The sequence below is a fragment of the Pantherophis guttatus genome, chromosome 2, assembly GCF_059756535.1.
Source record: "Pantherophis guttatus breed Tessera chromosome 2, ASM5975653v1, whole genome shotgun sequence".
NCBI lineage: Eukaryota > Metazoa > Chordata > Lepidosauria > Squamata > Colubridae > Pantherophis > Pantherophis guttatus.
The window spans coordinates 292,185,598-292,201,364 of record NC_142064.1 but is presented as its reverse complement, the minus strand read 5'-3'; the positions used below and the strand labels follow the sequence as shown (position 1 = coordinate 292,201,364).

Here is a 15,767-nt window from a genome sequence, read left to right as displayed (position 1 = left end):
TCATAGTCTGGAGGCAAAACTCATTTTCACTCCTAAATTCTTCCCTGCAAACCTGGGAGGATTTTCAGCTGCCACATAAGATGCATTTGGAAATGTTTTTCCTACCAAAGAGGATATTTTCATGGAGATAATAATATTCAGCTGTGTTGTGTCCCTTGGTAGGTATTTAAAAGGAGAAAAAAAAACTTTTTCTGATCCAATTAAAATCCAGCAACTCCCATCTGGCCAAATTGGAACCCCAAAATCTTCACACTGCCGTCTTGTAAATAAGGAGGTTTGGGATGGGCTATAAAAATAAACATGGAAAAATACCAAATTGCAGCTTTAAAATCTGATCCTTCCATTTTCTTGCTAAAAGACTTTTTTTCTCATCCAAAATTTGCATTTCCTGTTTTTTTTAAAAAAAGCCATTTTCAGTTTGTAAAGCCTCTGCCTTCTTTTAGCAATTCCACAAAGGCCTTTAATGTCCCAAGAGGCAAATAGGATTTTCCTGAGAAAAGAAAACAACTCACACCTGAAATGCTGCTATTTGTCTGCGTGGAAACCTGACCAGATCCCAGGTTGGAATTACAAAGAACCATTTAAAAATGGGTTCTTCTTAAGCATCATAGAATTTACTGTTACTAAAAAAAACTCAATGAAAAAAAAAGGTTAGCAAAGGACTCTGGGCTGGAATGGATCTCTTGTCAACTCTCTTGGGGGGCTCATCCAGACTAAACCCCCCCCCCATTAATCCATCCAAGAGGTGTGCCAGTTGGAGCATTTGCGGAAGGAGGAGATCAAGATCCAAGATCCCCTCTGGATCCCTTCCCCACTCCCTGCCCCCCTCATCCAGGGCAGAAGCTTCCCTCTGGGAGTCAGAGGGACCCCTCCCCACCTCCTTCCCCAGGAATGGCCGGTTCCTGCGGCTGGGAAGGAGGCCGGCTGGGTGCAGGCAGAGCCTGGTCTGAGGGGGGGTCTCCCTCTGAATCCCCCCAAAGCCCCCCAGGAAGGATCCTTGAGAGAGATCATGAGATCCCCCAAAACCTCTTCTGTCCTTCCTGCTCTGAAGGGGGGATTCAGGGTCTCTCATCTTCAATGGGGGAGAAACTTTTCCTTCAGGGGATTCTGGCAGTTATGGGGAGCAAAGGGCTGCCCCCCCCATTGGGCTCCTTTGCCCTTCCCTTCAAAATGCCTCTTTCTGTTGAGGCTGCCTAAAATTGGGGGGTTTTGAAGCCACATCACATTTTGCACTTTTTCCCCTGAAATCTTTTGCTGATTTTTTTGTTTATTTCTGCATCTTGTGGATCCTAAAGGGAGAAAAGGGAAAGTGGAAGGAGAAATTTTCTCTCTCCAAATAAAACTTTTTGAAAAGTGATTGAAACACCGAAGAAAATTGGGACAAAGATCTTCTCTTCTCTTCTCTTCTCTTCTCTTCTCTTCTCTTCTCTTCTCTTCTCTTCTCTTCTCTTCTCTTCCCTTCCCTTCCCTTCCCTTCCCTTCCCTTCTCTTATTTCTCTTCTCTTCTCTTCTCTTCTCTTCTCTTCTCTTCTCTTCTCTTCTCTTCTCTCCTCTCCTCTCTCTCCTCTTCTCTCTCTCTCTCTCTCTTTTTCTTTCTTTCCCTTGGCAAACTTGCTTGATCACCTTCAGGGCTGCTCAGAGGCGTTTGGCTCCGTCCTCTCTCCTCTCCTCTATAACCTCCGCGTGAAGCCGCTGGGTGAGGCCATCCGTCACCAGGGCTGGAGGTCTCCTCCGTCTGCTGATGTGATAAGGTTTCATCTCCACCTCTGGGGACCCAGGAGATGCTGAGGCTGCCCCCTCGAGGGTCCCGGAGGCTGTGGGGGGAGGGGCTGAGTGGGGGATTAGGGGCTTCGTCTGAACCCTGGAAAGGCCAAAGGGCTTTGGGTGTTGGGAGCCCCAAGATGGGGGACTTTAACCAACTTCCTTCTGGGTGGAGCTGCATTGTCCCAGAGACCCAGTTGGCAATTCTGGAGATTCTCCTGGACTCCCGGAGAGCAGGTGGCAGTCACGGCTAGGAGAGTGTCTGTAAGACTTTGGGTTAGTTGTGACCACTTTGGCAAATAAATTTAATAAATAACTAAGTTTACTAAGCAAACAAACAAATAAATGTTGTGGTATTACACCTAATTAAAAGTGTGGTTTCATTTTCAACGAGATCCCATAAATCATCCGACTCGTGCTGCGTCTGTCCTTCCTGTCTTCTGCGTTACTTATTTCCATGTCCACCACATCTGGCAGAAGGTTCCTTCCACCTCTGGGCGTTTCCAGCATTTATCCCTGTCAGACATGCCTATTGGGGGAATTCTTTTTGGAGACTGTAATTGGTCCCAATCAGGAAGGATTTAACGTTTTTCCCTCTTTCAGGATCCCTTTTAATTTCTTGCTGCAATTTACTTTGGAAGATGACTTAAAACACAGTATATTTTCAGGAGTGAAAAGGGATCTTGGCCTGAACTAACCAACTTGGTCTTCCATTCTGGGCCCTGTTGTGTCTCTCATGTGCCTCCTTCACCTCCTTCCCTCCAGCCAAGCCCACCGTCTCCATCTCCCCCACCAAGATGGACCCCTCTTCCCCCAACACCATCCTCCTCTGCACCGCGACCGGCTTTTACCCCATGGAGATCGAGGTCCAGTGGCTGAAGAACGGGCGGCTGGAGGACGAGGGCGTGGCCTTTGGGGAGGAGCTCCAGAACGGAGACTGGACCTACCAGCTCCAGGTGATGTTGGAGACCCAGCCCCAATGGGGGGATGTCTACACTTGCAAGGTGGGGCATGCCAGCCTGGAGGCCCCCATTACCATCCAGTGGGGTAAGCTTCTCCCTCCCCTCCCTCTCTTCCTGCCCTGAGAAGGGGGAGAAACCCACCCCATGGGGGAGATGGAATGGACCCTCCTGGGGGAAGGTGGGCCTGATCCTCCTGCTCAGGTGAGGCTCCTTCTCCTTCCCCAGAGCCCCGTTCCTCCAGCTCTGCCAGGAGCAAACTCTGGACGGGGATCATGGGGGCCGTGATAGGAGTGGCCTTCCTGGCTGCGGGGCTCTTCTCCTACCTGAAGAGCAAGAAAGGTGAGTCTGGGGGGCTGGAGGAGAGGTGGTGGGGAGGGGACCCTCTAGGGGAGGCCTCTCATCAAGCTTAGCAGGTGGCCAGGAGGGGCCCCTGGAGGAATATTTGTGGGAACTTCTGTTCCTCAAGCGGTTATTAAGTGAAGATCCTGCAAACTATTATGGGCTATCAAAGGGGATAGGGACTACCCCCCCCAGTCCTCCAGCCCATAAAGGTTTCTGATTGAGTCTTTTTCACTTTCCAGCAATTCCCATCCGACCTCCTGCAGGTGAGTTTCTCCTCTTCCCCCTTATCTGAACCCCTCCTACAAGTTATTGGAGGTTTTTAAATTTCCTTAATTGTTCCTTTAAAAAAACATGCCTGGGCAATATCTCCTTGCTGTAGATACAGCAGATTTTTGATTTTTGTCAGCTTTTCCTTACAGAACTCTGAAAAAGTACTGCAATCAAAAACAAAACACACCCAAATGCTAAAATCTTGCCCAGAATTTTTCCAAGTTTGTGGAAATTGCAAAAGGGAAGGGAAGGTGGGGGGCATTCCTTCCCATTCCTCCCTTGGGGAGGGAGCACCCCAGGTTTAGATTCCCCCACGGATTTTGTAAGCACCCCCCCATTCTGTTAGGGTCACTGTGGAGGGAGGTTCCTGAGGGTATTCAGGCATGGGGACAAATTCCACCCTGTGGCTATTTTAGAAGGGGTGAGTCCCATGCTACTATGCACTGCGATATTGTAGACCACTTCAGCAAATGGCAGGAGATCTGCCCAGCTAAATTGCTGATAATTATCAGAGCATCTCAGGTATTGTTCTGTCATTGCATTCGCTCGTTCTATACCTCCATTCGTCCTCGGGTGGGAGGTGGAGGTGAGTCCTTGAGATGAAACTATCAACTTAATGAACTCCCTCCAAAACTTCTCCCTGAACTGCACCCCACCCTCCGGTCCGAGAGGATCCTTCTTGGCTCCCCATGCAGACTCCTTTGGGTTCATTAGTTGGAACCTGGACAGGCTCTTCTTCCTGACCCCCCCTTCTCCTTCTGAAGATTCCCACAATTTCTGGCCAAGTGAGCCCAGGCTCCCCCCTTTGCTGCCACCCCCATCGTAGCCCCGTCTTCTTTCTTCATATGAAGCATCCCAGCCTTTTCCTCCCTGAAATGGGCGGATTCTCTCTCTATGTGTCCCTGCCTGTCAATCACCCCCCTGCAGTGGGGGCCTGACTTGGGGGTGGGGGATGAAAGGGAAGAAGAATATATTATTTACAGGAAAAGTGTCTCTTTATATTCTGATTTTCTCTCCCATCTCTTTTTCTACAGCACTCGTGAATTAATCCTGCTCTCCGATGCAAAAGCATATTTTTTCTTTAACAGCTGAAGACTCTTTGTCCTGTTTGCAACCTGTGAGAAATGGAGGCTGAAGGTGGCAGTTTGGGGGGAGGAGGAGAATGGCAGCCTGGACCTTCTCCTGCTGAGACACACATACACACCAGCTTCCTTTCAGGGCCTCCCTTTCTTCTGAGGGAGGGGTGGAGACCCTCTAGACTGTCCCCAGGGATGCTAGGTGGACCTGTCACTCCAGACCCCTCAACTCTCCAGGCTTTGAACCCTCAGCAGCTTCATCCACATTATTCTTCCTCCCACTCACTTCCCTTCCCTTCGCTTTGCTATAAAATAATAAACTTCAGATGTAAGAAAACCCTGGAATCCTCCCTTCCTCTTCCTCCTCTTCCTCTTTGCTGCCCCCGCAGGAGGCTCCTCCCTCCGCTGCCTCTGGATCCACCATCCAGGCTACTTTGGGTCCGAAGTCAGAACTGGTGGCACGCAGAGCCATTTCACCTGGCATGCAGGGCACACCCATTCCTCTTCTGGGTTTCTGGCACTCGCATGTGCATCGTCCTGATTGTCGCGCACGCATGCGTGCTAGTAAACAGAAGACTAGCTGGCCGGTGCACATGCGTGCCCCAGGACATCCACCCCCTTGCCAGCCAGGATCACTGCCCCAGTCGCTCCCCTGTACCCGCTCGCCTGCCTGCCTACCTTGTCATCGACACTGCAAGGAAAGGCCCCGAAGCTGCACTGCCTGGGATCCACATGGGATGCCGCAGAGAGGAAGGGAAGCCCCAGCCTAGCGGGCAGCTCTGCTCCTTTTCTTCTTCTGGGTTCCGGCGTGCCCTCTCACCCCTGTCAGCCAGGAGAAGGAGAAGCGAGCTGCCTCCAGGAGGACTGGAGGAGAGTGCGGTAAGCGGTAAGAGGCACACCGGCTGGAAAGCAGTCATGCTCCCTTGGAAGAAGTGGCAAGAGAGGGTTGCACCAACCTTTGCCGGCGTGAATGGCCATGCTGGATGCTGTCCAGAGCTCGAGGCAACACCAGGGAAGGAAGAGCGGGCGGGGCAGCCTCTGCCCAGCCAGCAAATGCTCCCCCGTGCGCCTGATCTGGCCGGTCACTCCTACCCTTCCCCGTGCAGCCTGCAGCTCCCAGCAGAGAGGAGCCCAAGCAAGCCGCGCATTCGGAGCTTCCCTGTTGGGGCCGAGAGCACTTCCGCTGCATGCCGCCCTCCCTTCTCTGGGGAAGGAGCCAGCTGGCCTGCTCACCATGAGCTTTCCTGCCCCGAGCACAGCGCACAAGCTGCCCCGGTGCTTCCCAAACTTTGGGGCGGGGCTGAGGGCGGGTGGGAGGCGGAGAGGGAGGAGCAGGCAGCTGCTATGCCTAGGAGCTCTGGGGAGAGGCGGCCGAAAGCTCCATGCAGAGGCCGCCAATCACGAGCCCAGGAGCCGCTTGTTTCTCTTCCACGGGAACGGCTCGGCTACTTCGAAGCGAGCGGCTGGGAAGTTTCCTCGCCGAGAAACGGGCAGGCGGACGCTGCGCTTGTAGGGGGAAGCGGCACCACACACCTCCCTCCCTTTCCCCCCGGCTGACTCCGATCCCGGCCCTGCCGCTCCTCAGCCTCCTTCGGCTCCGGAGTTTCCCGCTCTCCGCAGCTCAGCGCTGTTTTCTTTTTAAAAAAATAATTTTTATTATGAAACATTAAAACAAAACATACAACATTTATATATACAAACTCTTTTTACAGCTCTTTCGTAGTGATCCTTCCTTATTGTTTACTATTTATACAAATTTTTACTTCATCTTATTCCATATTATTATCTATCTCCTTCTCAAAGGCGCCTAGAAGAAAATGGCGGGAAAAAAGGGAAACGCCCCCTTTCCACCCACAGCAACCAATCAGAGCGCAGATTCCCTCAGGCGGGAGCCCTCCCTCCCTCCCTCCCTCCCTCAGCCACAAAGGGGTGTTCTGGATCATTCTAGACTTTCCTTCCCCAGCTGTTAAATTGAACACATTTAAAGTGTTCAAAGGAAACGGACCTAAAATGACTTTGCTTTTGTCCCTTAGATTGAATTGTCCTTCTAGAAATGGCTGCTGACATATTAAGGTGTAAAAGCAAAAAGTTGTTTTTTTAAAAAATCTTCAACTGTGCTGAAAAGAGCCGGAAGTCAAAGCCTTTTTTCCCTTTTGCCCCTTGAACCTCAGACTTTCTTTTCCCCTCTTTTTCTCCTTCCCCTGATTTCCTATTTCTGTTTTTCTTTGCGGTTTATGAAATAAATAAATAAACAAATAAGAAACAGACCTAAAAAAAGAGGAGGTGAAATTGCAGGATAGGTAAGAAATAACCAAACCGCTCTAGAAAAGCAACAGAAGAAAGACGAAAACCTTCCATGCATTTCAGATAATATAAAAGGGGGAAAAGAAGGATGGAGCCATTGGAAGCCACCCAACCCAACGTAAAACGGTCACTAAATGAACCGATGTAAATCAAGGACTCCTTTCTTCAATCTGCTTCAACGGAGGGAGAAAAGGACGGGAGAACTCCTCTAATCAGCTTGTTGGATGATGGTTTCGTGCCTTCAAGTTGGTGTCAATGTTTAGCCACCCATGGATAGACTTTCTCTGGGGAGACCCCTCCCCATCCCCCTACTCCAGGTCCTCTGAACAGTGTCCTCCCCCCCCTCACTGCAACTGAGTCCCTCCCCCTCCATGCTGGTCCCCCTTTTCCCCTCTTCCCTCCCTTCCTTCCTCCGTCAGAGCCTCCCCAGAGAGCAGGGAGGGTCTCCCCACAAAGGGTCCCAAGGGGGAGAATGTGGCTCCTTTGAGTGACATTTCTCCAACCTTCCATCGGTTTCTTTCCTGGGCTCCCCAGGGTCTCCTCGGGGGTCAGGAAGGGCCCCTTCAGCCTCCTCCAATGGGGCAGAGGACCAAGGGGCTGCCCCACCTGCAGACTCAGCCATGGGGCGGAGGAGGAGGAGGAGGAGGGGAGTCCCTGAGGGAGAATGGAGGCTTGTTGCCTGCTGGATCCTGGCCAGGTCCTCAGTTCCGCTTCGGAGGAGCCCAAAGCTTCAGGCTGGGGAAGCGAAGCCCAAGCGCCTCCGCAGCTCTTGGGGGCTGGAGAAAGAAACTCTGTGTATGTGTGTGTGTGTATTTGTGTGTGTGTGAAGCTGGGGATGGCAGAGGGAACTCGGAGGAGAGCACAATATTTGGGGGGGGGGAAGCATGAAAGGGGCCCAGAGGTTCTGCCTGGGTCAGGTGAGGGATGGAGGCCCCACAGAGGCTGCCTGGATCTGGGGCTGACTGTGTGTGAGTGGCTGTGTCAGATACACAACTGTGGGGCAGATGCTGGGGGGGACCTGGCTCTGGGCTGCTGAGGCTGGTGCTGGGCCAGGGGGGAGTTTGACCCCTCCAGCCCCCCCCATCCCTGGAAAGGACCCAGGCCACCTCTGGACCCCCAAAGCTCTTGAAACAGGATCCGGAATTCAGGATCTCTCTAAGCCGCCTTTGCGTAACTGAGCAGAACCCGAATCTCCCGCAAAGACTAGAAAAAATGTTTTCTATGGATGAAGTGAAAGAGGAGAAGAAGAAACAGAAGGTTTCCTTTTGGGATAGTTTGAGGGGGGGGCGAGATTTCCTGACTGTGATGGTGAAAAGGGTGTAATCCTATAGTGGAGGAAATAGGATCCCTGAAGTCCCCAGGATTTCTATTAAAATTCCAGGTTGTTCTATAAATTATAAATTTATTCTTCGGTTTAATATACTGTCCCTCCATCCTTCCTGAAATCTTTTACAAGGAAAAAAATCCACTCAGATCCTCTGACACATCATATCCGTGGATATGGATTTTCTTCTCCGTCTTTTGGGAAAATGTTTCCTCCAACTTCCCTCCAGAAGAACTAAATTCATCTCAGAGGCTGATTCTTAGGACTTGGGAGTCCCAGGACTGATTCCTTTCCCCCTAAAATCCCCTTTTCTCACACGATCCCTGCAGGCAAAATGAGTGAGTTGAGTTCCCTGGCAAAGAACAAAAGGGAGGAAAGGAGAATCTGCTCCTTCATAATATAAAATGTTTCTGAGATTTATGGAGCTTAAAGGTTTATTTCAAATCACGGCAGAGATTTGGAAAGGAGGGAAAAGCTGCATTTATGTGAAAACGATATTTCTCTTCAAAAGACATTTTGTATGAACACACCTACAAAAGTTGGAGGACAAAAACGCCCTCAAAATTTCCAGGGAGGAAAAAGTGCCTTGAGGGCCCTTTGGCTGAGAATTGGGGGGGGGGGGGGCGGAGGAAGAGCTGCTGCTCAGACGGGGGGGGGGGACTCCCTGAATTCTGGGCTTGGGCCGGAAGAGAAGGGGGGATGGAGGGTCTTGGCTGGCCTCCAGCCCTTGGGATCTCCCTCGCTCACTTGGGATCCCACAAGATCCGGCTGGATTAGGAGGGATCCCTGCAGATCCTGCGTGGCCTGTCAGCTGAGGGTTTTCCTGGCTTCCCTTCGGATTGGGGAGAGCGTGTGACCCCCAAGTCTTGGCTGGCTGTGGGGCTGCCCCTCCCCCCTTGTCATCCAGGGCAGCTGCTGGGGGTCCCTCCTCCCCTTCTGAGCCCCGAAGGACCCCTCGAGCTCTGGATCCACTTTGCCCTCCTGGACTCTCCGCAGCTCCAGCTTAGGCTCCTTCTGGGCACTGTGGGAGCTCAGAGGGCATCTAGTCCGCCCCTCCAGTCCAGGCGCCCAGAGAAAGGGAGGTTGGAGGAGAATCATGGGGGGGGGCAAAAGGAAGACGAGATTCTCCTCCGGGGCTGGCATGAAAGACCCCCCAGATTGCAGCCCCCCAAGACTGAAGGGATCCCCCTCCCCCACTTTCTCCGCTTCTCTCTCTGCGCAGAACTCTCTCCTGCATCGGGCGAAGTCAAGGGAGGCTCTGCCCGGAGACCGATGACGCTGCAGAAGGGAGGATTCCCATTGGTCCTCCTGCTCTTTCTGGACTCTCCCTCTTCCGAAGTCCCAGGAAAACTCCTCCCCCCCTCCAGACCCTCCGATTCCTCCTCTGGGGCTGGGAGCGTCTTTCTCCCCCCTTTGGGGCGCTTGTGGGGAGCCTCCATGGCTTTGGCTGGGCTCCCCCTGATGCTGCTGCTGGGGGCGCTGGCCCGGATCCCCGGGAGCGAAGGGGGGGAGGAGACCCCCGGTAAGGAGGGGGCTGGGCGGGGGAGGGGGGGTTGGGGGGAGGAGGGGGCTGGGAAGGACCCCGGAGAGGGGAAGAAAGCCGATGGGTCTCCGGAGCCTCCAACAACCTCGATCTCTGCGTGGTCTCCTCTCCCTTCCTCCCCACATCCACCATCCCCCACCCCCCAGGAGGACGGAGAGGGACCCCTTCCCCCCTTCCACGATTGTAACCGCAGTGGGGGTCGCACCCCCACGGTCTGGGTGGGAGGGGGCTGCATGGAAAGAGGAAGGGGAGGAAAAGCGAAAGTGAAAGAGGGAAACTGAGGCATTTTCAGCCCTGAATCCCCAGAAGGGAAAAGAGGCATTTGAGCAAAAGTCTTTTTCCTTCTTCAGAAACTTCCGTTTTTCTTCTCAATCTCAGATTTGGGGCTCTGAAGGTCAGGCAAGAGGGGGGTTTACGGCCCTTCTGGGGAGGCCCTGAATTTGGGGAGGAGACCAAGAACCCCCATAATCCCCCTGGAGGGGAGGGGGAAGTGAGCTTGGAGGATGTTGGGGGTCTTTTGTGAAGGGGGCGGGAGACCCTCCCTTTGAGAGGCTCTTGGGGGTCTTTTTGGGGAGGGGGAGAGGAAAGGAAAGGGGGGTGATCCTCCACAGTCCCCCAAAGGGAGGGAGCTGGGCCGAAGATTGGGGGGAAGAAGAAAGGGGGGGTGAGAGGGAGGGAAAGTGGGGGTTGAAGGGCTGGGAGACCCCAGGAGAGTCGGTCTAGATGTCCTCATTGTGGCCCCTCCCCAGATCCCCTCCCAAAGGAAGAGAGAGTGGGGGGGATGGAAGCTACTTTCCCTCCAGCCCCCCCCCCATCCTTCCTGCCCGTTGAGATCCCACCTTCCCTGCAGAGACTGAATGGGATCGCTGGACCGGTTGAGCTTCTGCCTGCCTTTTCCCACCCCTCCCCCTCTTTCCTCCCCTCCCCCCTCCAGACCCCCCAGGAAGCCTCCCTTCCTCTCTGGGACTGAGAGAGATCCCGTTCCCTCCTCCAGGGGGCGTCTTCCCCCAGTCTCTCTCGGAAGGACTCCCGCAACTCCCCCCTCCCGCTAGGATCCCCCCTCCTCTCCCAGCGGCTGGGAACGATGGGCCCTGGAGTCCCTCCTGACGGCCTTCCTTCCCGTCCTCCTTCCCCTCGCAGCCCATTTCTTGGCCCAGGAGAAGGGCGAGTGCCGCTTCCTCAACGGGACGCAGCGGGTGAGATACCTGTACAGGCAACTCTACGACCGGCAGGAGTTTTTCCGCTTCGACAGTGACCTCGGGAAATACGTGGCCGTCACGGAGTTGGGGAAGGTGGATGTGGACAGGTGGAACAGGGATGAGGTCGAGCTGCAGCACCGGAAGGCCGAAGTGGATCGCTTCTGCCGGAACAACTACCAGGTGGCCCAGAGCAATTCTGTGGTTGGCCGGAGAGGTGAGTTCGTGGGGGGGGGGGAGTTTGGGGGAGGGGACCCCCTTTTCCTTCCCTTGATTGAGACTCTCCCGGATGAAGATTTAGTGGTGGTTTCAAAAGGAAGGATGACTCCAATTCAGTGGAAAAATCAATCAATTAATGAAAAGATTAATCAAAAGGCTTCAGGGGATTCAGGCTGCCTCCCCCTCTCTGCCCCCCCCCAGCAAAGCCCCAGAGCCCCATTGGGAGCCCTTTCCAGAAGGCCAATAAGGGGGGGGCTCCCTCCTCCTCTGGGGTCTTTGGGATTTTGGGATTAAAAAAATCCTTTCTCTCCAGGTCTCCATTCTCTCTGTTCTTCATTTGGAGTCATTTCCACTCCGGCATCTTTTCAATCCAATAAATAAATAAGTAAGTAAGTAAAATAAACAAATATATAAAATTAAATAAATAAATGAAGAATCAATAAATGAAAAGCTAAATAAATAAAGAAATAACTAATAAATAAAATAAATAACTAATAAAATAAACTAAAAGAAAGAATAATAATAAATTAACTAAATAATAAAATAAATTTAATAAATAATAAACTAACTAAATGATAGAATAAATAATGAACTAATAATAGCAATAAATAAACTAAACAATAAAATCAATCAATCAATCCAGATAGAATTTATACAACAGTTGTATACAGTGTACAACTACCAGGAGCGCCTGATTGGCCGGAGAGGTGAGTCTGGGGGAGGGGGGCTCTTCCCTGGGAGGGGACCCCCCCTTTCATTTCATTCCTTTCATTCCTTGGGATCCTCCCGGATGGAGGTTTTACTCCTCATTTATTTATTTATTCTGCACTCTCAGATGGACAAAATCTTCTTCCCAGGCTCCAAACTCTCCTCCTGCCTGGAATCTGGGATCCCTTTGATCCATTTCCCCCCCACAAGAAAATCCATCCAGATAAGGGTTTTTTGGGTGGGGGTGGGGGAGGGGAATCCAGCCAGGTCTCTCTCTCTCCTGCTCAATACTGGCAGTCCTCCACTTAACAACAGTTCGTTTAGTGACCGTTGAAAGTTACAACAGCAGTGAAAAAAAATGACTTGTGACTGTTTTTCACACTTACGACCGTTGCAGTCTCCCCAGGGCCACGTGATCCAAATCCAGATGCTTGGCAACACACTTGTACTTGTGACGGTCACAGCGTCCCGGAGTCACGTCATCCCCTTTAGCGACCTTCCCATAAACAAAGTCCATGAGGAAGCTGGATTCACTTAACAACCCTGTTACTCATTTAACAACTGCAGTGATTCACTTTTTGGCACTTTGGGATAAAACCTTATTTTTTACCCAAAATAAAAAAAAAGAATTAGTGGACACTTTTTCACCTGTCGACCCCTTTCTATGGATCTTCTGCTTTTTTTTCATCTTTCTTCAGTCAGAGTCATTTCCAGTCCAGCAGCTTTTCAATCCAATAAAGAAACAGATGAGTAATGGAAGCAGGCTAGAATTTGTAATCATGATTCAATGCTTAAACCGAGATGTAAAAACCCCAATGATAGGAACCCTGATCGCTTCCGTCTTCCTTCCTGATTTGGGGGGAGAATCCAAAAACACCCACAAACCTTAAAACTGAATTTGGGGTCACAAGAAAGAAATTGGGCCTCCATTCAGCCCTGAAGCCTCAGATTCTTTCATTCTCTCTTCCAGATTCCTTCAATGTTGCCTACATTTCTTTTTCTCCTTTTATTTCTTTCCCTAATAAAAATCTTCTATATTTCTATCGACTGATGGGGTTTCAGAGGCCAATCAAGGATTTTAGCTGCCCTTGTTGCCATTCGGCCATTCCAGGGAAATTATATTCCTTTTATTCGAATCAGAGAAGTCTTGAAAGCATCATCACTTAAGAACTGGTTAAGTTGAATGTTCCCATTGTAACTGCAGAGATTCTCCAAAAATAACGACTCAACATAGAATCCAATGAGATCTTTCTTCCATAAGAGGAAAACCTCCAGATCCTAAGAGAGAAAAGCCTCTTGGAGCATTTGCTCCTTCCGGAAATTATTGAATGTTTTAGTGGAACCGACAGAGATTTTGCTCTCCACTTATTCAGTCTGGAGGCAAAACTCATTTTCACTCCTAAATTCTTCCCTGCGAAACCTGGGAGGATTTTCACCTGCCACATAAGATGCATTTGGAAATGTTTTTACTACCAAAGAGGATATTTTCATGGAGATAATAATATTCAGCTATTTAATTTGTTTCTGGATGATATTTAAAGTTCATTTTTCCCCTACAAACAGCCCAACATTCTTATCATCTGGCACAGTACTTGAAATAATTCTCATTCCAATAATATTTAATATGGAGATTTCACCTTCACTTTTATTCATTTATCTAGTGATTTTTGATAACCTCCGAAAGTGCCCCAAGTGCCAATTGTGTTGGTGTTGTGAGTGTGTCTCTTTTGTGGGCCTCTCAGGGCCTCCCACCCTCCTCCCTCCTTTTTTTTTTTTATTAAAAAGTTTTATCAAACATTACAACATTTTTCCCTGTCCCTCCTCCCCCCCTTCCCTCCTCCCCACCACCCATCCCCCATCCCCCCTCTCCCTCCAACCCCCCTCCCCCCACCTCAGACTTCCCAGAGCAAATACAGGGTGTAACATTTAACAAACATAAACTAAAATATGCTAACTTTCTGTAGGCTCTTAATTCCCTCTTGCTCTTTAACTCCCCTTTCAACTAACAAAACATAATTCAAAAAGAAAAAGTTGGTTTCATTCATAAGCTATTTGAAGCTTTTTAGCCCGATATTTGTTTTGAATATAGTCAATCTATCTTCTCCATTCCGATATATATCTTTCATTTGAATGGTCCTTCAAATACGCTGAAATTTTTGCCATCTCTGCTAAATTCACTACTTTTAGTGTCCATTCTTCAATAGTAGGTAAGTCTTCCTTCTTCCAGTACTGTGCCACCAAAAGTCTGGCTGCTCTTATTAAATTTAAAATCAACTTAGTCTCTATAACCGTACAATCTCTAATTATGCCTAACAAAAAGAACTGTGGAGTAAATTTTATCTTCTTTTTGAGAATATTTTGAATAATCCACCATATTTTTATCCAAAATGCCTTAATTTTTTTACATGTCCACCATATATGATAATACGTGGCATCATCACATTCACATCTCCAACACTTGGGTTGCACACTTGGATACATACAGGCTAGCTTTTTAGGATCCAGATGCCACCTATAAAACATTTTATAAAAAATCTCTCTTAAGTTTTGGGCTTGCTTAAACTTCACATTTCTAACCCATATTTTTTCCCACGTTTCCATCATTATTGGTTCTTCAATGTTTTGTGCCCATTTTATCATAAAGTCCTTAACTAACTCCGTTTCTGAATCTATTTCTACCAATGCATTATGCAACCTTTTTATATGCATTTGACTTTGATCTCTAATCTGTTTTACCAAGTTCTCCTCATTTTGCAAAATACCAATTTTGTGATCTTCTTTCCATCTAGCTTGCAACTGTACATATTGAAACCATGTTTGAATTATCCTTTCTTCTCTTAGTTGATTCAAAGATTTTAGTTGTAGTATACCTCTTTCCTTGTTAAGAAGCTCTTTGTATGTAATCACATCTTGTTTTTGTTCTACACTTATATTGTCTATCACGTGTCTGGGTATTGCCCACATTGGTAACTATTCGTTTAATTTATACTTATACTTTTTCCAGACACGCAATAAAGCATTCCTTAATATGTGACTTTTAAAAGTCTTATCCACTTTCTTATCATATGGTAAACCTCCTCCCTCCTTTTGAGGGTCTCTGGGGGGATTTTACCTTCAGGGAAAGGAGCTTCATCAGCTGCCCAAAGACTCCAAAGACCATCCTCCCCTCCTCTTTTTCTCCTTTCCCTCCTCCCTTCCTCCCTACCTGGTTCAGGGACAGGACCAAAATCTCTGGATGTTTTGTTGCTTTAGCTGCTCAGAAGCTTCATCCACATAAATAGAATGAATTTTTATTATAAATCCAAAATGGTGATCCTGAATTTCATTGTGATTCATATAATTTCTTCTTCATCAAAAGTATTATTTTTACTTCCATGAAAATACTTCAGACAAGAGGCCAATAATTCTCCAGTTCTTTGAATAAATATTCCATGTATTTAGAGCCAATTGTTGGTCAGGCTCCAGTTGAGGAGACCTGAAATCATCGGATGTTTCTTGAGTCTCTTTGGGGGGATTTTCTCTTCCTTTTTCTTTGACTTCTGAGCTGACTTTTCTCTCCGGAGAGATCCGGGCGTCTCCTTCCCCCGAGAGGCCAAAGCTTTTCTCCGGCCACCAAGAGAGGCTCTCAACCTTCCCTGAACTCTCCCCACAATTATATATATGTATATAAAGAACTTAATGAATCCAGCTGAATCAGTCTGCCTGTGGGTGCTTTCTGGATTTGATTTTTACAAGAAACTCTGATTTATATCTGTCTCCTATTTTACTACATTATTTTACTACATTAGGCATCAAGCTTGATATCAAAAAGAAATCTTGAATGACATGATGTGGGGCAGGTAAAATGTACTTTGTCCTCCTGCTGTTTTAAATCAAGAGGTCTCTATTTGTCTATTAAATTGGATTCTTGGATGGGCAGAGGGAGAAAGTTGTGTCCCTTGGGAGGTATTTAAAAGGGGAAAAAATACCTTTTTCCGATCCAATTAAAATCTCCAGCAACTCCCATCTGGCCAAATAGGAACCCCAAAATCTTCACACGGCAGTCTTGTAAATAAGGAGGTT

General features: G+C 49.0%; 1 protein-coding gene across 3 annotated transcripts in view; it reads left to right on the top strand.

Annotated features, from left to right (window-relative positions):
• The window catches only part of LOC148116177 (H-2 class II histocompatibility antigen, I-E beta chain-like), a 252,867-nt gene extending 248,119 nt beyond the window's left edge, over positions 1 to 4,748 (top strand). For all 3 annotated transcript variants that reach the window (XM_087884949.1, XM_087884948.1, XM_087884950.1), the window contains 4 exons: positions 2,527 to 2,808; positions 2,949 to 3,062; positions 3,305 to 3,328; positions 4,370 to 4,748. In XM_087884949.1, coding sequence (XP_087741075.1) covers positions 2,527 to 2,808; positions 2,949 to 3,062; positions 3,305 to 3,328; positions 4,370 to 4,383 — 434 coding nt within the window. In that variant the 3' untranslated portion in view covers positions 4,384 to 4,748. The remainder of the gene's footprint in view (positions 1 to 2,526; positions 2,809 to 2,948; positions 3,063 to 3,304; positions 3,329 to 4,369) is intronic.
• The last annotated feature ends 11,019 nt before the right edge of the window (positions 4,749 to 15,767 follow it).